This window comes from Dasypus novemcinctus, chromosome 2, assembly GCF_030445035.2.
Source record: "Dasypus novemcinctus isolate mDasNov1 chromosome 2, mDasNov1.1.hap2, whole genome shotgun sequence".
NCBI classification, from domain to species: domain Eukaryota; kingdom Metazoa; phylum Chordata; class Mammalia; order Cingulata; family Dasypodidae; genus Dasypus; species Dasypus novemcinctus.
In genome coordinates, this window is record NC_080674.1 from 158799051 (window position 1) to 158821288 (window position 22238).

The following is a 22238-nucleotide window of genomic DNA, read 5'->3' on the forward strand; positions in this document are numbered from 1 at the left end:
GTTTAATGGAGAGAGAAGAGTGTTGGACAGAAAGAAACACAGAAGCAGGTGCCCAAAGGCAGAAGAATCATTTTTTAGTTGGAGGGCATTTTGTCAATCATTTTGTCCAATCTCCTCAGTGAGGAGGAACTGAGGCCAGAGACATTGGATGACTTTCCCAAGAGTATAAAGCCAGGTAATAGCAAAGAGCATCTTAGAACCCAGTTCCCCAGTCTCAATGCCTCGTGCTCCATTTTTGAAACTGTAAGTCTGCACTATCCAATAAGATAACCACTAGCCACATGTGGCTATTTAAGTTTAAATTCAATTTCATTAGAATTGAATTAAATTAAAAATTCAGTTCCTCAGTCACACTAGCCATAGTTCAAGTGCCCAATAACCACATATGACCAATGACAATTATTTTGGACATACAAATATGGAACTTTTCCATCACCTCAGAAAGTTCTATTGGCCAGCACTGCTTAAGTTCTAGTAACGGGAATGTCTCTCATGGGTGCCCTATATTGGCCAAATAACATTAAAGAGAAGCCAGCATTTCCCTGCAAGCATTTTAGAAACATAGCAGATGATCTATACGTCTAAACTTTGTAACATCTTGGATTATTTCACAAGTGAGCAGAACTAATGTCCTTTGAGGCTTCTGGTTGCTCTCAAACGAAAATGAGGAAGTTCATTAAATTCATATATAAGTCCATTTGGAATTTAAAAGACATTTGCCAGTAAAACAAATATTATAAACCATGTAACTGAACTTCAGTACTTTTTGAGATGAAAAATTCATGGATACAAATAATGAACAGAAAATCAACAATAAAATTTTAGTTTTTGGGGTGGGTTATAGATTAGTAGGAAAAGATGATACCCCTGCCCCATAGACACACACAGAATAAAGTTAGATAAAGTTCCTGATTTAATTAGCCAAGGATATAAAATCTTATTGAAAATAAGATGGCACCCTTGACCTTCAGTGTTCTGTTGACTGTCTGAAAAAGGAAAGGTCTTGCCATGTCTGAAAGTTTAAATCTTGCTCCACCACTGCCGTTTTGTAATCACAGTTTACATCTGGAAGCAATCTGGAAGACTTCATACCAGCAATGCATGCATTTCTGCTTATGGGACTACTTACAAACCTCAGACATTTCTGGAGCTCCGGCCACACTCAGCATTGCCAGTGCAGCATCCTCAGCCTGAAGGGAAGCAGAGAGTCAGAGCCTGGGGCCCTATCACCACTTCTGCCCCGAAAGCCGATTTCCCAATCCATTCCCTCACTCCCATCTTAGGCCTTTTATCTGGATGTTTCAAAGACTGAATTTGGACTGAGGGCCATACTCACAAACCCATTTTCCTAGAAAAATCAAATCGGTCTTGGAAGTTGGTTCTTGAGGAAAAAGGTGGGTTTAGTTAGGAGAGGTAGGTGAAAATGTGTGCAGTGATTCTGGAGGGACTCCCAGGTCCTTCTGAGATCTCTCTGTAGATGGTAGTGATTATATTATCTCTTTTTATTTTATTTTCAGACTCAGCTTTTGTTTCCCTTGGCAGTGGTAGATCACCACACTACTCATAGAAACAGGGTCTATTTTTTTCTAACAAATTGGAGAAAGGGGGAAAATAAATATTTTCTCAAGGACCTTGAACAGCAATCAGAAAAAGAAGAGAAAGAGACAGGTCTAAAGAGAATGTTTGTGAATGTTCTACAGGGTGGGGAAGGATTACTTCAAGCTATGGGGATATTGTGATAGTTGTGATACCCGTGAACATTTATGAGAATTCAATGCACTTTTGGAAATGTTTTACTTATATTTTCTTATTGAATCATTAATTAATGATTTAGTTAACTAGATAACTCCCTTAATTTTTGTCTTTAATTTAAAACGGAAAAAAAAAAAGTTGAATAAGGACATGAATGCCATAAGAAAAATGTTGTGGGAAGGATATGATTCTCCCACTCCAGATGCCAAAGTTTTCAGGAGCAACAGTTTCAGGGCTAAGCAGCCAGCTCTTTACCCTACAACGCACTTGTGATTCAAGGTACTGTAAGCAGGAGATAACTGGAAGGCCTACTTTCCTGTTCCTTGTCTTTAAAAGGAGTAGGGTAAGATCACTTATGGATATCATAGCTCTCGGAAAATCTGAAGAAAGTTATAGAATAATTCACATATACACCAAATTTTGTATTTAATTAGAGAGACATCAGATCCTAGTTGTATCAGTCAGGATAGTCTCCATTATTATGCTGCCGTTTCGAAAAACTTTAGAGGTTTCTGACACTAACGTTTTTTTCTTGCATGTGCTACATGTTCATTATGAGTTAGCTCGGTGCCGCTTTGTAACTTCTCACTCAGAAATCCTGCACACCATCTGGGACGTCACTAGATTGCTGGGATAGGGGAAAGGCAAATCACATATTGGCTCTTACGGGTTCCAAATGGAAATGACACACACTGTTTCCTTTCACATTTCTTGCCAAACAAATCACCATGTGAAATCCTTCATGTGACTGGAAAAAACATATTCAAATTTCAGTGAGTAGACAAAACTACCACAGTAGGTCAAGAACCCCCGAACTAGATGATCTCTGAGTTATTTGCAGTTCAAGGTTTCTGAGTCCAAGATAACTTACAATGTACTTATTCAGAGTTTAGCCAATAAGTTTACATGCACAAATGGTAGATATAAATTTCCCTCCAGCCAAGTGGTCATCTCTACATCCAGGACAAGAGTCAGCCTTCTTCTAACAGGGTAGGAGTAGAAGTCTTTGGACTATTACTTCAACTTTGAGTGAGAATTGGGGGAACTGAATAATTTTCCCCCCAGGACCTACACGAGAGATTTGGTTCCTCTCTGCCAAAGTTATCCCAACAGCTTATGCACAATGAAGTTGGACCAGGCAGTTGCTAATATCCCTGCCAACCCTGAGATTTTGTTTCTTAGGCAGTTACCTACTATTATCAAATACTAGATTTTAGAATTATCAAGCCAAATATATACCTGGGAAAAGAGATCTAGAAAAAAGTAATCACAAGAGGGTTTTAGCAAAAGAGGAATAGATTCATAGGCTAGGAGCACTCTTAGCCATGGTCAAATGGTCATTCCATCTCACCCCATCATAATCTCCACCAGCCCTTTTGTCTTAATGTACTAGGTTGATGTTTTCTCAACCTTACAGAAAATGATGTTCAATGCAGCATTTTACAGAAATTTTGTGGTTCTCACTGGCCACCCTCATTTTATAATGTGAAAACTGAGGCCCAAAGAAGGAACATAACTTGCTCAACTCAAAAGCTGATTGCAGCAGATCAGCCACCCATCTCTTTAAGACCCCAAGTCCATTGCAAGACAAGACCTGAATTCCCTTTGCGAAGTTTGGGGCCATATTTTGATCCAGAAATCACACAAAAAGTGCTTTCTGGATTATTTTTCCTTAAATAAGTAGAATCTCATATCTATTCTACTTCCTCTTTTATTTTCCTTCATTCAAGACTTAGGCCTCTATTACTGCAAGGAAAATTATGCTCACTCATATGTTTTGCCCTAATTAAGGAGCTTAATGGACTCACATCTTAATTCCACCTACCCCTTTTTTCCCTTACTTTGATATTTATTTTACCACTCACTGTTTACTGCTGTCTTAGCTTGGCACCCTTAACCTGATGATGTGATAGTGTTTTGCTAATCTTTTCCACCCTTTTTGCTTTTCTTCCAGTCTAGATTATGGCAATATCCTGTGGCTGTCTTTTTGAAGACTCAGGAACTTCTGGGTCATGATCTTTTTGTTTCTTTCTGCAGTTCCTTATCAGCAGAATCCTTACAATCCCCGGGGCAGCGCCAATGTCATCCAGTGCTACCGATGTGGAGACACATGCAAAGGGGAAGTGGTTCGTGTCCACAACAACCACTTCCACATCAGATGCTTCACCTGTCAAGGTAGGAGGCCCAATTTCCAAACTACCTTCTCTAATTCCAGGCCATGCTCTCCTGACCCTTGGGTGCAGGAAGGGCAAGCACAGGCAGCTGAAGCACCTCTAAAGGCCTCAGAGACTTTCCTTGAGCACTTTCTCATAAGTATCCTTTAAGCAGTGTCAGGTGAAGCGGCAGGTTAGCGGGAGGGAAAGAAGGAAGTGTTGGGTTAGTGGGGGGCGGCGGGGAGTGTGGTCATCTCAGATCCCAGAGTAGGAGGTGTTAGCACAGAGCGGGGAAAAAAACAATCTGGGAAGGCTCCAGGCTTGTGTCTATTAATCAGTTTGAGAGCAAATGGAAGAGCAACCTGTCTTGACTAAGATTCAGCATGGCTCTAAGATGACAGAGGAATTGAAGAAAACTTTCATAACTGATAAAGAAGTCTATAAAAATATAAACCAAAGTATCTAGTGATAGAATATTAAAAGCATTCCTTTCCAGATCGGGAACAAGATGAGGGTGCTCATGGTCATGACTTCTGTTCCTCATTGGCCGGCTCTGGAAAGAAAAAAATATACCTGTAATTATTTTTAAATGATCTGATTGTCTGCAGAGAAAATGCAAAAGAATCTACAAGTAATTTAGCACTTTAATAAGAGAATTGGTTCAAATAATATTCAAAAAAGAAAAATAGCTATTCGTCACTTTTAGTTGATGCTAAGTGATCTAATTATTCTGAAACAAGTAAATGTAGGTAAAGAATCAAATATTTAACCTACCTCTCTTGTAAAAACTGTACTTAAATGTAACCAGAGTTGATGAGGGAAAGTGTTTTCTATCTAAAGAAACAGTCTACCTAATAAATAAAGAATGGCAACGTTAGAATATCTTCATTTTGCCAACCCCTTGTGAAATAAGTGGTCACGAATAGGCTACATCTATCCCAACCACTACCATCATAGGAGTACATAATACTATAAATGAGTATTATTGCCCCCAAACCAGATCTGAATCCCAATTCAAGCCTCTATTTATAAATACCAGTTACAAGAAAGGCAAAAGGGAGGGAAGCATGTTAACTAACACCACAAGGAAACAATCAGCAAAATCAAGAATGTCAGAAATTTTAGAGGACAAGCAACCCAGTTTCTTCAATATATAAATTGCAAGGAGAAAAATAAGAGGGAAGGAGAACCTAGAATTTTAGAGACCTAATAGTCATATCAACCAAATTCAATGTGTGGAACTTGATAGATCCTGATTCAAACAAACCAATCATTGAAGAAAGAGGAGGAGAAAGAGGAGAAGAAGGAGAAGAAAAAGAAGAAGAAGAAGAAGGATGGGATAATTGGGGAAATGTAAACATACTGGCTAGATAATGCCTTATAACAAGCATTCTATTCATGCTTTTTAGATTGTTGTGGTTAGTTTTTTTTAGAACCCTAATATTTTAGAACTACATTTTAAAATACTACTACCCAAAACAATTAATAAGAAAGTTTGCCGAGGTTACTAGAAACAGAATAGAAATAGAAATGGAAAGTATTATGTCTGCATTAACAATCAGAAGTTGGACTTTAAAGCAAGATAACATTTACACTAACAAGAAAAAATTTTTTAATTTAGGAATAAGTCTTATAAAGTTGCGTAAGTCCTTATGATAAAAATAAGAAAATTTTAGTAGAAGACATTAAAGAAGACCTAACTAAATGGAAAGATATACTATATTCTTTGATAGGAAGAGTGAATATCAAAAAGAAGACAGTTCTTCCCTAGCTGAACTCTAGATTCAAGGTAATTCTAATGAATTCCATAATGTTTTCCATAAAAATTAAGAAATCAACTAAAATTTGTTGTCTTCACAGAGGTCCAGGAATAAAAGCATTCCTAAAGAACAGCAAAGCAGGGTTTGTTGTTTGTTGACATGTTATTATACAGTGTGGTCTCTACTTAAGGATAGATAAACAGACCACTGGAACTGAACAGAGGGCCAGAAAGAAACCCTTGGGTACATGGACATTTTATTTTTTACAGGTAGGAAAGGAAAGATTGAACTGCTTAATAAATGGTGCTGAGATAAGTCAGTGGAAGGTGGATTAATGGCTTCAATGTAAAAGTCAACACGTAAAACTTTAGAAGACAATGTAGGAGAAATCTTTTCAGGATTTCAGGACGGAGAAGAATTTCTGAAACATGACAGACACAGAAAGTTCAAATCATAAAGGAAAAGATTTATAAACTCAACTACATTAAAACTGAGAACTTCAATTCATTAAAAAATACCACAAAGAGAGTGAAAAGGCAAGCCTCAAATTGGGAGAAGATATTTGAAATGACAAATTAAAAAAATTTTTAATTTCCAGATATATAAAGAACTTCTACAAATCTCAAAGGAAAAAGAAAATGGACAAAAGAGATCATCAGATATTTTACAAAAGAGGCCCATAAACATAGGGAAAGAAATTGAATTTCATTAATAATCAGGGAAATGCAATTTCAAACCACAATAAGACAGCATATCACACTTACCATGTTGGCAAAATAGAAGTCAGAAGTTACCAGGTATTGCTGATGATAGGGATCAGTGGGAACTGCTAGTGGGAAGAAAGTGGAAAAATTCTGGAAAACAGTGAGGCATCCCCTCATACACACAAGAATGTTTTTTGTAGCATTCCCATAAAAGCAAAAAGATGCAAGCAGCTCAGATGTCCTTCAATGGGGGAATAATCCAATTGTGATATATTCAGACCATGGAATACTTGCATAGCAGTTGCAAATGAATGAACTGCAGTTGCATACACCGGCGTGGATGAATCTCGGAAACTTAATGCAAGAGTGAAGCAAGCACAGAAGAATAAAGGCAGTATCATTCCAATATAATGTTCAAAAACTAAATAATACCTTGGAAACGATATGTGCATAGGTGGTAAGACCATAAAGAAAAGTAAGGCTGTGGTTAGCACACAGTTCAGGACAGTGTGGGAATGTGGTGCTCTTGGGAGCAGGCTTCTAAGGTGCCGATGTTCTAGTGCATAAGCAGTGCAGTAGGCACGTGGGAGGGGATTGTATTCTTCTCAAATTTTTCATATGTATTTTATATACTTTTCCATATGTTTACTTCACAGTTAAAACACTTTAAATAACAAATTAGATCACCATCAGGGGCTCTTCTAACTCTTTGATTTTGAAGTTTCAGAAAATTCCATCTCATCTGAAAAGTTTAAAAGCAACGGAATTGAATGACAGAACCCTGGACTCTCAGATCTGAATGTGTTCTCAGTTTCCACCATGCCCCCTCATTTTACGAACAAAGCAACTTAGCCCCAGAGAGGTGAAGTCAATTTTCCAAAGTCACACAGCACCTGAGTAGCAGAATAGGAACAGGGGACAAAAGTCCAGTGACCCCCAAAGCAGTGCATTCTCCACTGAAACATGCTGCAGCTATGTGCAAGGCCTCATTGTAGGCATTAATTTGACAATGTCTGTTCATTTTGGATTTTCTCAAAGCAGTTCTAACTTTTCATATTCCGTCCAATTGTTAAACCATATGCTCTGCTTTTTGATTTACAGAATAACAACTACCCCAGGTGTACGAATTCCATATCAGCTGCATTCCACAAACCCTCTCCGTGGTCTTTCCTATTACGTGTACACCTGGCACTTCTCAGCCTCGAGCACATCAATCTTGCTGGTCCACCTTGCCTTCCAAACTTGCATTCTCCACTGTACTTCCAGGAACCCCCTGAGATTCTTATCAGCCTTTACGTCTGTCCTTTCTACCAAAAACTTCCTCCTGCATCCCCTTGGGGGAAAGGGAGGAACAGATTGTTCCAAGTTTTCTTATGGCCACCTGATTTTCTCCACTGGGAGAGATGTCTCTAGGGGTGGAGTTGGCAGGGGGAACAAAGGAGAGAAAAGAAGGGAAAAAACAGGAGCTGTTTCCAACAAGGACGTAGGCCATGACTTAACTAATTGCACAGCCATGAAGGCAATTGATCCGCCACCTGCACAGCCCAGAACAGCGTGTGCTCCAGCCTTGCCGCCCTCCAGACCAGGCATTGTTTGATGTGATGAATTTTCATGATGCCCGATGGAAGGTGACACCTTCCTCGTCTCCCACCACCACCACCCTTCACCCATACACCATGCCTCCCCACAGGGGTGGTCTGCAGGGGCCTCCAGCTCTACCTCACACTGGGTTTTAATGTCTAGGCACACGGTAAGCCCCAAAGGAAACATTCCTTCTCAGAGACCCCCAAGATGCCAGCTCTAGAAGAAAAGCTCAGGTTGTTGCTAGTCCAGCCTCTTCGTTTTACGTAGAAGTGATCAGAAGCCCCAAAGAAAAGAGATCCAAGCTCATTGTCACCCTGAGAGACTGTGGCAGTGATGAGGCCAGAGCCCAGGTGGTCTGACTCCCAGACCACTGCATCTGCTGCTGTCCTGCGCTGTGTCCCCTTGGGCTTCGACCTCTGCAGCCACCCTCTTCCTCGCTCATCGAGCCCTGGAAGGCTGCCTCTGGCCCAGAGAACAGATACTTGCAAAATATTTTTGATGTTCATCTGGAGGTCCCTTCTATTTTAAGCCTGACTAATTTTTCAAAGCAACTTTCTTTGTTAAAGACGAGGTAGTCTATACCCGGGGTGATATCAGCCCGGTCCAGGCCCAGTCCCCAGGCTTGCAGGCTTGGAAACGCCATCTCCTTGACTTCCCTACCCTTGCTACCCTTGTGGATGCTGACTGATGCTAACCAAGCCCTCAAGAAACCAATGCATAAAAGCAGAATGCCTGTTTGCTAATGGACACAAGAACCGTACCTCTACTGGGCTAGACTGTGTTGACCTGACCAGCTCCTTCTCTCCCAAAGGCAATCCACATGGAAGGTCAAACCATCCTACATTCACTTGGTGCACGCAGACTCAGAATAAGGGGAATTTTCGTAGGATTTCAAGGGACTGTCCAGTTGCCTTCCTTTGATTGTGGACCGCCCCCTTCCTGGCGGACGCCTCCTCGCTTTAGCTGGGTCAGTACCCTCGCAGCACTGCAGTTCAGGGGGCCCTGACAGCCATTCCATCCCTCACAAGAAACTTTGCCTCTTTCTGCTCTGCCCATTATGTGTTGATTCTATAACTTAACTCTCTAAGGAATATCTTATTTCCCACATTTCTAAGTCCTTCAGAGTAGAGGGGGGATCCCACATGATTCATTGGTCCAGACATTTAAAAATCCAGCTGCTCCTCTCATCTGTCCCACATTTCTTTATATTGTCCGCAAGGACATCACAAGAGACCTTATAAAATACCTTGTAAAATCATATTACTTCTCTTTTCAAAGGCCATCAGTGTGGTTAATAACTTTTGTATCTGGGTGGTGGGGATTTATGATCATCTTTTGGCTTTTGTATATGTTTGAGATTTTTTCAAAATAAAAAGAAAGTTTTTAATACTAGGGAAGAAAAACACCGTCCATGGCTTCACAATGTCCCACAAAGTCTATACTTCTTAAGCTGGGCTCACGCCCTCCTCCAACTGGCCTGAACAATATTTTCCTGTACTACTTTCCTCCACTTCCTACAAATACCTTATCCCTACCTCCTTATCCCTACCTCCACACAAATGTAACTGGCAACCTCCTTTTTCTGTGCTTCAATTCATTCTGTTGCTTCAAAGTTCAACTTGGATACCACCACCTCCAAGAAGGCCCCCATGATCCCTCCTGCTGACCAAGTGGTCACTCCTTCCACACTCACAGCACTTGGTGCCTGCCCCACCATTACAGCCCATGGCCATGACATGTGGCACTTTCCTAGATGCACGTCTCTTCACATACACTGTTAGTTCCTCACAGGTAGGAGATTGTGCGTTATCATTCCTGACTGGGAATAGACCCACCCTTTATGGGGTGGCGAGGACGGGTTATAAACTTTCAATCATCCATCCCATTTCCATCCTTAGTTTTCTACAGTTGCGATTCAGAAGATGTGGTCCCCACACGTCTCTGCACCTAACAGAATCATACACATAGGAAGTGCCCAGGAAGTATTTAACTGAATGATTCTTTTAGTGTATTTGTGGTACTGCCAACTGTATATCTTTGCATTAGCCACAGGCCTCGAACTTTTCATCCGTGGGCCCAGAAGACTGTACACCGTCAGTGGTTCTCAGGGTGCAGCCGAATCTGCTGGGGGTTAAAATACAGGTGCCTGGGCTGCTCCCAGGGAAGCCCCAGGCCTCGGCAGCTTCATGTCACCAGGTGCAGCTGAGGCCCTTACTGGAAGGCGGCCCCCGCCCAAGGCCTCTGAGGTCCAGTGTGCCTCCGGCCAGTCATGACACAGTCAGACACCAGCCCTCCCCCACCACAAGGCCCCCTGGACTCAACCTGCCCTTGCCTCCTTGTTTCCCCAAGTGTGCGGCTGTGGCCTGGCCCAGTCGGGCTTCTTCTTCAAGAACCAGGAGTACATCTGCACGCAGGACTACCAGCAGCTCTACGGCACGCGCTGCGACAGCTGCCGGGACTTCATCACCGGCGAGGTCATCTCCGCCCTGGGCCGCACCTACCACCCCAAGTGCTTCGTGTGCAGCCTGTGCAGGTGAGCGGGACGCCGGTGGGCCAGGGCCCTCTACGGGGAGAAAGACCTGGCCTCTTCCCAGGGCGTTACGTTGGACGCTGGGATTCCCAGAACCTCAAACATGCAATGATCTGACAGGCCATGGCCAGTGGTTACAAACCCTTTAGCAGCTGCGGCCTTTTTCTCAAAGGCAGGGTAATGTGGAACACCAGCTTGTCCCGTGATGAAAGCAGGGCAAGGATCCAGCCCCGCACCCAGCCTCCCGTTTCCTGTGGCCAGGTCCCCAGAAGCCCCTGTCTCTCAAAATTCAGTTTGGAAGCCACAGATCTGGCCCAGGCTCCTGCGTCCTCACCACACGGTACAGATGCCTGCGTGTAGCCTTCGTCCATCGGTCCGAGGTCACCTCATGCTGGCAGGTGACCTTAGCAAGGGGCCTCGCTTTATAAGCCTCAGCTTCCTCATCAGTAAAATGGGGTCAAAACCTTTCCAATCTCACTGGGTTTTCAGCAAAATGAAGGAGTTGCTGTATGTGAAGACCTGCCTGGACTCTGTGACTGGTACATCAATGTGTCTTCTTTTAGTTTTCATTATCATTAATGATACCTTCTAGACTCTTAGGATATCGCCAGTGATGGAGCCTTACCACCACCCCCAGGCATCCCATTCACTTGTTAATTTAGTAAACATAAATTGAGGGTCCACTGTGTGCCAGGAGCCACATTAAGGAGATGGAAAATTTTTATTTGATTTTGAGATGCCCTCAAATTTAATGGATAGCTCTGATTTGGTAAGTCACAAGTAAAGTGTGATTAGAGTATATGTGTATTTTTAATTGGGAAGGAATTTATAGATTAATTATTCTCCCCCCCATAAAATAACCCCTGGTTACCAGTTAAGAGTAACTAACCAATGGGAGTGTCTGAATGAGACTGTAATGACACCATGTGTAAGAAGATATAATCACCCAGTGAAACCCATTCATTCATCCATTTTTAAAAAATATTCCACACCAATGCGAGGTGTTAATAACAGGGTGGTATATGGTGAGATTCCTGTATTTTATGCAAGATTGTTCTGTAAAGCCGCAAATTTTCCACTAAAGGAAGAAAACAACCCTAGGCACTGGATCCCTGGATCCCAGACCCATATGTTAGCACAGTTAGGGGCCCTAATGGCATAAAATGAGGTTTGTCAGGCCCCGGGAAGGGGAGGTGACTCCCCAAGGTCATGCCATGTCTTTTTACCATGAGTTAGCGGTGGGCCAGGTGAGAACACGGTTCCCCTGACTCCTGCCCTTGTGCTGATGTCACAGGCATTCCAAACGGCGCAACAAGAGTCAATGGGACTGGACCTGCAGAGCATGCTGCACAAGCTTAGAGTTCAGCTGGGGGGAAGGGGAAAGAGAGCTTGTACCAGTCTGAGTCCCCCACGCATAAATGCAGAGGAGAAGCAGAGGGTGATTTGTGGAATTATGGGCTTCTTATTGGAAGGATGATTTTGAGAAGTGTCTGAATGTTGACATGAAAAAATTTTAAGTACATGACTTGAAGGGGTTATTCTCGATGCATGGCAGTAGGTCAAATAAGGATGGAAACGGTCCTTCCAGGTGGAAAGAACAACTCTACATTCTCATTATTCTCTTCATTTTACAGATAAGAAAGCCTAAGCTCAGATAAGTGTGATGTTTTTTCCAGTGCTGAAACCATGTAAATGACCCAACTGGGCCTCCAGGTCCAGCCCCCAGCCCCTGATTCGGTGGTTTAGTTGGCCTGGCACTTTGACCCGCACATGAATGTCCTGCTGCTCCAGAGGCAAGCCGTGTGGGTTGCCAACGTGCTCTGGGCACACGCGTGGAATCCCTCAGGAGAGGAGGTGTTGAGTTTCTCACTCTTCCCCTTTGCAGGAAGCCTTTCCCCATCGGAGACAAGGTGACCTTCAGTGGCAAAGAGTGCGTGTGTCAAACGTGCTCCCAGTCTATGACCAGCAGTAAGCCCATCAAGATCCGTGGGCCAAGCCGTGAGTCCTCCGCGCGGGCGCCCGTCCTGGCGCTGATAACTGTTGCCGCAGGCCCGTGGGGGAGCGGGGAGGTTTCCGCCCGGGAGGACACCTGGAGCACTGGCTCATACTCACAGCACGAGCCTCCCGGAGCACAGAGGCTGGGAGACCCGCCGCCCGCCTCTAAGCAGGGATGGCCTGGGCCACGCAGCGGCCACTCGGGTGCGACACTTCTGGGATAAGTTGGCCCCTGGTCTTATCTCTGCTCCTGAGCCAGGCCTCCAGGGGCACCGCCCACAGAACTGACCCAGTGTTTAAGCCACCAGGGGTTCTCAGTGTTTACAAAAGCCACCAAAAACCATGTGCAGACATATCTTACAGCAGAAGAAGTATAGGGTGTTGTGGGAACAAACCGCAAAGATCATCATCCTTAGTGCGTATTCTGCGGGCCACTGCATCAGCTTCACTGGGGAACTAGTGAAAATGCAGGCTTCTGGGCCCATCTTAAACCTCTGAGGTGGAACCTAGAAATCTGCATTTTTAACATGCTTCCTGCTCCTAAGATGAAGAACCACTCAATAGGGATGAGGGAGATATATGTCACGCCATGATAAATGTTATATTTTACTACCAAACCACCGATCTGAGGAGAAACTCCGGCTCAAGAGTATCCCTCAGCACAGTCATCCTAGTTTGTGAAATGCCCATTCCACTCCAGTGTATCTAGAGAGTTGTCTAAGTCACTGTGCCCAGCTGTCCTTGTGAGGCTGCCGGCTGCTTGTGTCCACACACACACATACACACAGGCCCCCTGGGTCTCCATAAGCCACACTGCACCTCCGTGTTCTTTCATGACACTCTTGCCAGTCCTGTTGGCAGAATCGATGAAAGCCCATTAGCCTACCATGCTGCATCACTCTGGGGGAGGGGGATGGCGGGAAGGGGAGGTTGCCAGCCAAGGTAGCAGAGTCAGCAAGCTGGGGCTGCGTCCCACCGAGGAGGTGAGCAGAGAACCCTGAGTCAGCAGGGCCAGGTTCCCAAGGCTCCATTAGAGTCCACCCAGCCTTGGTAAGCTGTAGAGAAAGACAGTGGGAAGGCTCCCTCCCTTGCCTCCCATTCAATCGACTCAGATCTGTTCCTGGAACACACAGAGCCCTTCCTGCAACGTACTTGGTGATGCTCAGGAACACTTTGCTGCCCTGACCAGATTTCCATCGCAAGGTAGCTGAGTGTATACGCTGTTATCCTTCATAACTCCTTGAAAACATCATCCAGAATGACAGAAAGCCTGGACTGCTGGGCTGCTGGACCGTGGCTCCGTGGCTGATGCCTCTGAGTAGTCCAGAGACCAGCAGGACCATGAGTGAGGCACTAGAGAGAGGCAAGCTGGGAGTCTGGAGGCTGCCCACCTATGGCATGAGGCAAAGCAATCGTGTAGCCTTCCTGAGACTCATTTTACCCAACCGTAAAAGAGGGATGAAATGTCTTGCTCTTATCCTCCAGGTAGGAGTGTTATGATAAGAAATGTATTAATATACAGAATCAGACTAACATATGTTGTAGTGTGTAAAATGCTCAGTGAATAGAAAGTGAGGGATGATACTGTCTTCAAGATTTAATATAGGAGGTTCACCAAAGAAGGACTGAGGTTAAGATTCCTGAATTCATTGCTATGTCTCTCTGCTTGTGTTATTCAATACTGTCTGCCTAGGGTGTCTCCAACAGGTGGGAGATTTCCTCAACTGAATCTGGGAATCACATTTTATCATGTCTTCAGGGAGAGACTCCTAAATATCTCCACCATAGTTTTGCATATTAAGAGGTAGAGGAAGGTGAGGAAAAGTGGGGAAATTGAGTAAAGAGGAGCAAGTGAGCAAATGAGCAGATTCCAGGAAGAGTGTCCAGGATTATGGCTCAACTTATTACTCATAAGTAAAGATATCAGTCTACAGATCTGCAGGGCAAATGAATTATAGAAATGTTTTCTCCCCAAGAATGGTCATTGTTCATTCTACAAACGTAAGGTAGCCTCCTGACCAGAGGAGATTTTGAATGGTCTTCAAAGTTTCCAAGAAATAGAGAGAACCAAAACCAGACACCAGAGATTGATAAGAATGTAATATGGAAGGGAAAGAAAAAGATGGGAAAAGCTTGGTGTTTTTAAGCTGCATGACTGTGAAATTTCATCTCTGGAAGGTGAATAAAGATATTCTGGAGAAGTAGGAACGGTATCTACTCAATGGAGACCAAGAAGAATACCCAGGAACTATGAAGCAAAAAGAATTCTGCTCCCACAGGAAGAATAAGTGTTTCCTCCTATACCTCAATGAAAAGCAGCAGCTGTGTCACCACTTCTCCTACCCCTATCACCACCACCTTCATCATCATCACTGCTTCCCCTACCATCACCACCATCACCATCATCATCACCATCACCACCACCTTCATCACCATCACTGCTACCCCTACCACCACCACCATCACCATCATCATCACCATCACCACCACCATCATCACCATCACTGCTTCCCCTACCACCACCACCATCACCATCATCATCATCACCACCACCTTCATCACCATCACTGCTACCCCTACCATCACCACCATCACCATCATCATCACCATCACCACCACCATCATCATCATCACTGCTTCCCCTACCATCACCACCATCATCATCACCATCACCACCACCTTCATCACCATCACTGCTTCCCCTACCACCACCACCATTACCATCATCATCATCACCACCACCTTCATCATCATCACTGCTTCCCCTACCATCACCACCATCATCATCACCATTACCACCACCATCATCACCATCACTGCTTCCCCTACCACCACCACCATCACCACTACCACATCATCACCATCATCACCACTGCTAACATTGATTGACTGTTAACTATTACCATACACTGAACTAAGTATTCTGTAAATAATATTTCATTTAATTATTATAACAGTTATATGAGGGAAGGTACTTTTGCCTCCGTAGAACATAAATGCCTTGCCCAAAGTCACACATATAATAAGTGGTAGTTCTGAGATTTGAACAGTCCAGAGTCATACCTACAGTAGAGGTATGACTTGCTAACTGGGAAGGATCCTATTTTCCTGGATGCCTTGCCTAAAACAAAGTGGGAAGCTTGCTATGACTTACAAAACCCACCTGCTTCTGCTCATTTTTGCTGATCTAAGTGGAATAAATGACACAGTCAAGAAAAACTAAAACTGCCAAACAGGATCCTTAGAGACCTCAGTATTAGATGGAGGGATTTGGGAAGAACAGGTGGCAGTGTCATACTTTCTGCCAGCTGAAGGTTGTAATTTTGGCATACAGAGGAACATATGAGGACTGGACAGCTGATTATGCAGAGACCAACTCAGGACAGGGTGTGGTTTTCCTGACCCTGCTTATTACACCAGAATCAAGAGCTCAGGGGTGGTGTGTCTGAGGCTCCACCCCTGGTTAAGAGTAAACGAAGGAAGAAGAAAAACGTCCTGACAATTACAAAGCCAGCACAATTGAGGACAACTAACCTACCATGAAGAGGAAAAACCTTTGGAGAGGGAGTCCCAGAATTCTCAGGAGGAATCAGCAGGACTTCCCAACAACAGGAATATCACTTCTGACCTCAGAACAGAGATTGGATGGTGCCAGATTATGGGTTAACAACTCAAGAATGTGAAATAATCGTGATAAACTCTCGTTGGGCACATAGAACCGAGCACTGCGCTAAGCGCTCAGAGGCCCCATCCCAGTCTCCACCCGGGCATTGTAAGGAAGTTACTCATGACTGTGCCCACAGCACAGATGAGGAAGTGGGGAGCGGGGATTCCCCCCCGGGCAGTCTGACCTCAGTCCAGTCTCCAACCACTGCATTACACTATCTCCTAAATTCTAACTCGAGGTGCTAAATTTATCTCAGATATATCACTGAAACTTAGCTGGGACTCATTACTGGAATATGACCACCACAGGGTGCAGCTTATTCAAATAAGTTTTATTGAAAGGGAGGTGTATCATGTTGTTGGCCGGCAACATGTCCAGCTCCATGGAATCCTTGAATGAATTTGGTCAGTTGAGTACCCCATCAAGCAAGGAAAGGTGAAGTCTAAGGAATGAAGGAGAAGAAAGAAATTACAGTTGTCTTTAAATATTTGAAGGAACAATCATGTGGGAAAAGAGGTAGATTATTCTTGGTTGCACAAAATTAGGGGGAAGTTACAAGGTGTCCGGCCTGCACACCCTATGAAGAAGACATCCAAAATAATCACCCCTGCCCAAAGGCAAGCGGACTTCCTCAAGAGGGGGCAAGCGGCCACAGCTGGAGGCAGTGAACAGAGGGTCCACCTGTGGACTCCTGGCTTGGGTGGGGGGTAATCAAGCACGCTGTGACCTCGGAGCACCTATGCAATGATCAAACCTGCCAGGGAGGCCCCGGAGACACGTTTTCAGCACTTGTGGCCTAGAGAGCCCCAGGTTCTTCTACGCAGAGCTTGAGCCAGTCACTTCCGACACTGTCGTGTATAGAAGGAGAGGGGGTGGGCGGTCCTCTCTAAACCATTACATTCTGAAGCCCATAGTTATTAGGGGTGAGGGGTAAATTCTCCCAGGAGAAAGAAGAAAGAGAAAGAGAAATTCAGTTTCTCTTTGTTCTCCCAGCCCTCAAAGGGAGGCCTGGGGGCTTGAAGCATTTTGCAATCGGAGAGCTCCCTGCCCCCAGCTTGTGCTTACCCGGCGTTGAAAGCCAGGCTAGCATGGGAGCCCACCCACACAGACACTTCATCAGGGCCCCTCCCCACAGCCTGCTGGACATACCACCCTCCCAGACATGCGGACACATCCGCCCTCTCTCCCAGCTGGATGGGAAGCCTGTCCAGCCAGACCCCCTAACAACTTCATGCAGTTTCTTTTCTCCTCTCTGCTCTGAAGTGTGTGTTCGTCTTGTGGCGCCTTGGGGGAGGTTTGTCCTCTGGTAAACTTTGCCCCGTGACCCCCTTCCTCCTCCAAAGTGGGCCGTCCGAGTTCCCAGCAGTTCCCAAGTACCTTGGACACTGGCTCCACTTCCTGCCCCACCCCAGACATATATTGAGCAAGAGGAGGAACACGGGCCACGTTGCGCTGGCCTCAGGGACCTTCCAGGGTGACAGTGACGGAGAAGGAAGGCACCTTTCACTTTGGAACACTCTCAACACACTAATTCTTGCTCCTTGGGAAGGTAGGTAAGCACATTGGGGGTAGGGCGGGTGTGGAAATTCTATTCTTTGCCTGGTGCTGTAAGATCCATTCACTCCTACTCACTCAGCAAATATGCACTGAGTTCCTACTATGTGCCAAGCACTATGCTAGGCAAGGAAACAGATTAAGCCACAAAACACAGCCACAGCCCTTGCTGTTGAGTCCACAGATCAAGAATGAGAAAAAAACGTGTCCATAGCATGCGCTTATATGAAATATCTATAATAAGCGAATTCATGGAGGCAAAAAGTAGATTAGAGTTTACCAGGAACTGGGGGCAGGGGAAGTGGGGAGTTAGTGCTTAATGGGGATAGAATTACTGTTTGGTATGGTAAACAGTTTTGGTAATGGATGGTGGTGATGCTGTAAAACATTGTAAAGGTACTTACTGCCCCTGAATTGTACACTTAAAAATGGTTAAAATGGCAAATTTTATGTTATGTTTATTCTACCACAGTGAGTTTTCTTTTAAGTCAGTATTTCTCAGGTCTGCGGTTCTGCTTGTCCGCGAACTCCCGGGTGATGCCCATGGCGCGGGCCCCGAGGTCACAGAGAGTGTGGCAGCTTGAGGACAGGCTGGGCCTTTTGGATGATCAATGGCAGGATGGCAAGCAGAGAACTTTTCCAGTGAACCTGGGGTTCTTTTTACCCCTCACACTAGGACCCCTGGTCAAGAGGTCAGGGTCTCACTGGCAGAGCCTCTGGGAAGGTGCCAGGGCCAGGGTGGGAGCAGCTGTGGGAGGACTGGGTGCAGGGAGCTCTCCTTGCCACAGGCATGGCATGAGAGCCCAGGGTGGTCAACGGGCCCAGGGTGGTTTGCTCAGTGGCCTCCTCTTATCTTTGCAGATTGTGCTGGGTGCAAGGAGGAGATCAAGCATGGCCAGTCGCTGCTGGCACTGGACAAGCAGTGGCATGTCAGCTGCTTCAAATGCCAGACCTGCAGTGTCATCCTCACCGGGGAGTACATTAGCAAGTGGGTCTCCCTCCCAGCCCTCCTCTCCCTGCCCGGCTCCCGGGCCTCTGTTCCCACAAGGCCTGCGCCTTCTGGCCTGCCAGCATCTCCAGCCCCATCTCCATCTTCTGGCTGGCCCCACACTCTGGCCATAGCGGCATCTTCCCAGGCTCTTTCCCACCGCAGGGCCCTCCATGGTGTCTCCTCTGTCTGGAATGTTCTCTCCTTGCTCCTTCTCTTCATTCCGGTCTGGGCTCCCATGTCATCTCCTCGAGGGGGCCTCGCATCACCTCTCACCACCTCCAGGCCCCCCTTACTGACCCACACAGTGCCTGTTTCCATATACCGCTATCACTATTTATAATTATATATTTATCCGTGTTACCACTTTAATAATGATACTAATACTAGTACCATTTGTTGAGCTTTTATTGTATACAAGGAACTTACTAACGACTCTGTATGGATTATCACATCAAACCCCCCCACTTACCCCATGAGGTATTTATCCCCATTTCAAAGCTATGGAGACTGAGGCTTAGGGGAGGAGGGAAAGTAACTTTCTAACATGTGATGGTGTTGAATGACTGTCTCTGCAAGGGAAGGAACTGCTGTATCCATGCTCTTGGCACAATCCCTATCCCGTAGTCAATAATAGAGTTGTTGAATGAATTTAATTTGGAATTGGGAAGCTAGTGGACAAATAAAGTCATCAGAAGAGAGAGGGTAGCCCCAGAGACCTGCACTCTGCACACGCAGCACTGGATGAGTCTGCTCACTGCTGGGCCCTAGTGACCACACTTACATGCTCAGCTACCTAAAATAGATGATGGCTATTGACTTCACAGCTTTGCTGTTTTATGACCCAGGCCCTTCCTAGGTACCACTCTCTGGTCTGATGCTAGGAGACAGCAAGTGTGGGAATTTGCATATTTCTTCTGTCAAGAAATTTAGTCTAATAAGAGACATATGCCATATACATAAAGAATTATGCACAAGGGCATATGTGATAGAGAGCATGAGAGAAGGTTTATTCATTAAGAGCTTTTCAATCATGACAGAAAACCCAGCTCTAACTCACTAAAAAGCAAAAATGGAAGTTTAATGGCTCACAGAAATGGAAAGGCCAGAGGCACAATGGCTTCAGGCGTGGCTGGATCCAGGCGCTTAACAATGCCATCTGTGCTTAACAATGCCATCGGCACTTCAGAGAACTCTCTCCCTCTCCCTCTCCCTCTCTCTCTCCCTCTCCCTCTCCTTCTCCCTCTCCTTCTCCTTCTCCTTCTCCCTCTCCTTCTCCCTCTCCTCTCTTCCTCTCTCTCCCCCCGTCTCTCTCTGTCTCTCTCTCTCTCCTCTGCTTTCCTGTTGGATTCATTCCCAAGCAGGCCCTCCCCAAATGGTAGCAAAGATGTTCAATAGCCACTCCAGGTTTCCACCTGCCAGTTTAGCAAGCCTAGCTGAGAAAGAGTCCTCTTTCCCAAAAGCACCAGCAGAAGCTCCACAGCTACCTCTGATTGAGATACCCTTGGTCACAAGCCCATTCCTTACTGATCTCTGGCCAGGAAGAGCTGAAGGGTATAGCCAGAGGGCAGCCACAGTAACTGCAGGGGAGGGGGGCCTCCTGGTGGGTGGCTCCCCAGAAGAACATCCAGGTGTTACAACAGAAGGGGAAATGGATGCTGGCTAGACAAGGCCCAGTGAAGGACTATGGACATTCAGAGAATGGAGGGATCACTTCTCACTAGCAGGAAGTGGAATCCAGAATCCAGGAGAGCTTCATGGAAGGTGGTGGTATTTGAGAGGGACCTTGAAAAGAAGAGTAAGATTTGAAAATGCAGACAAGGAGAGCTTCCTGGTGGAATGCTCAGCTTGGACAACAGCAGGGAGGCTGGTAGATGTGAAACACATTCATCCTGCTCACTGGAGCTCAGATGCGTGCACAGGTGAAGCAGGGTCCGAGGCTGCAGAGGTGAGCCAAGGCCAGCTCACTGAGTGCTCTGAATGCCACGTTAGAAGGAGTTTGGCATTCCTTTCCGAGCAGGCCAAGTAAGGAGTGCCCTAGGGAGTCTCCAGCCAGGAGTCCTAGAGTCTGCGAGGCTGGGCCAGAATTCTCCTGGGGAGTAAGAATTTGCTCAGAGAGCCTTTCAAGGAGCCCAGCCAGGATTGCTCTCCATGCCTGGGGTCTCTGCAGCCTGGCTCTGGGCCCCTCCAGGGGTGGCATCTGGTGACTCTCACCACCAGAGCTCACCGGCCTTTGGGGGCTGAGGCCCCCCGACTCACCCTCTGCCGTTCTCGGTCCCTTTCCTCTTGATCCGTGGGAGCCTGCCTTAGGTGCTCACAGAGCACCCTTTGCCCTGGGCAGTCAGAGTAGGACCTGGGGCAAGGCCACAGCAGCAGAAGCCCTGCGGGGAGCACCCAAAGGAAGAAAAAAGGGACACGGAGACACGAGGGAGGTGGAGCAGAACTGGGGAATGGCGCGCCCGGCTCTCCTCATCCTTCTGCCAGCGGGGTGGCAGGGCTGGAAGCCCAGGAGCCGCAGTCACGCCCGGCTCGAAGCCCTGTCTGCGTGACCTGGGCGAGGGACTCAGCAGCCCTGAGCCTCAGGTTCCCCCTTTGTAAAAGTGGGGATAATAAGGCGACCTCCCTTGTAGGGTTGTGTAAAGGCAAAGACGGCTTTGCTTCATATCTTAGTCAGGGCCTTCTGAATATTAATTTTATTACCTGTTTCCTTTTAGAATCATGTGTATTCCAAACTTCCCAAGGCATCACCAGTCTATGGGTCCAAATGAGCTGGTGTTGGCATTTATACCCAGATTTTGCTGGGTCATTACCACCTCCTGACAAATGACTTCATCCCCCTACCAAGTGACCCTTCCGCGCCCATAAAGTGGGTGTAGGGGAAGGATTGTCCCCTGGGCCCTCAACCGAGTCCTTGCCTCGTGGGCACAGCCTGGCTTCCAGGCCTTTGTGGACATCAGTCCCCACTGCAGCTTCTCCCCCAGGAACACCTGCCCTGCTGCCCAGGAAGGGGCCTCGGCAGTCCGGATAGGCCCACACTTCGAGATGGAAGGGTGGCATGCCTTTCTTATAGGACTCTGTCCGAGCCGGGTTCTGCTATACCTGAAAGAGGGGGAAGCGCCCCGTCTCCTTAGAGTTTAGACCTAGTCCTCAGAGCTAGATGGGTGTAAACTAGGCTGAGCTCCCCAGTGTCCCCAGCGCTCTCCACCTTGACCCCAGGTCGCCGAGCACCAGACTTCCTCCTTGCAGACTCTCGGGTAGCATGTGATGCTCTAGCTGCCGTGGCCTGGGGACTCGCAATAGGCCAGGCAGTGTGCCAGGCCCCAGTGATGCACTGGGCACATCCTGTTCAATCTCGCAACAACCAGGGTGAGAAACAGACGCCTGGGCTTGAAGCGCAGTTCTGGGGCGTCCTGGCTGTGCGACCTGGGGCAAGTTACTCAACTGCTCTAAGCCGTGGCTTTCTCATCTCCCCAAGGGGAAGGAGTAATAGTTTCAACCTCATAGGGCTGCCACAAGGATGAAATGAAATACTCTACTAAAACAAGAGTAGA

At 46.1% G+C, this 22238-nt stretch overlaps 1 protein-coding gene across 8 annotated transcripts in view; it reads left to right on the plus strand.

The window, feature by feature from the left end:
- ABLIM3 (actin binding LIM protein family member 3) overlaps window positions 1-22238 on the plus strand; it is a 104913-nt gene that overhangs the window by 34068 nt on the left and 48607 nt on the right. For all 8 annotated transcript variants that reach the window (XM_058280752.2, XM_058280709.2, XM_058280717.2 and 5 more), the window contains exons 3-6: window positions 3790-3927; window positions 10303-10486; window positions 12369-12481; window positions 18561-18687. In XM_058280752.2, coding sequence (XP_058136735.1) covers window positions 3790-3927; window positions 10303-10486; window positions 12369-12481; window positions 18561-18687 — 562 coding nt within the window. The remainder of the gene's footprint in view (window positions 1-3789; window positions 3928-10302; window positions 10487-12368; window positions 12482-18560; window positions 18688-22238) is intronic.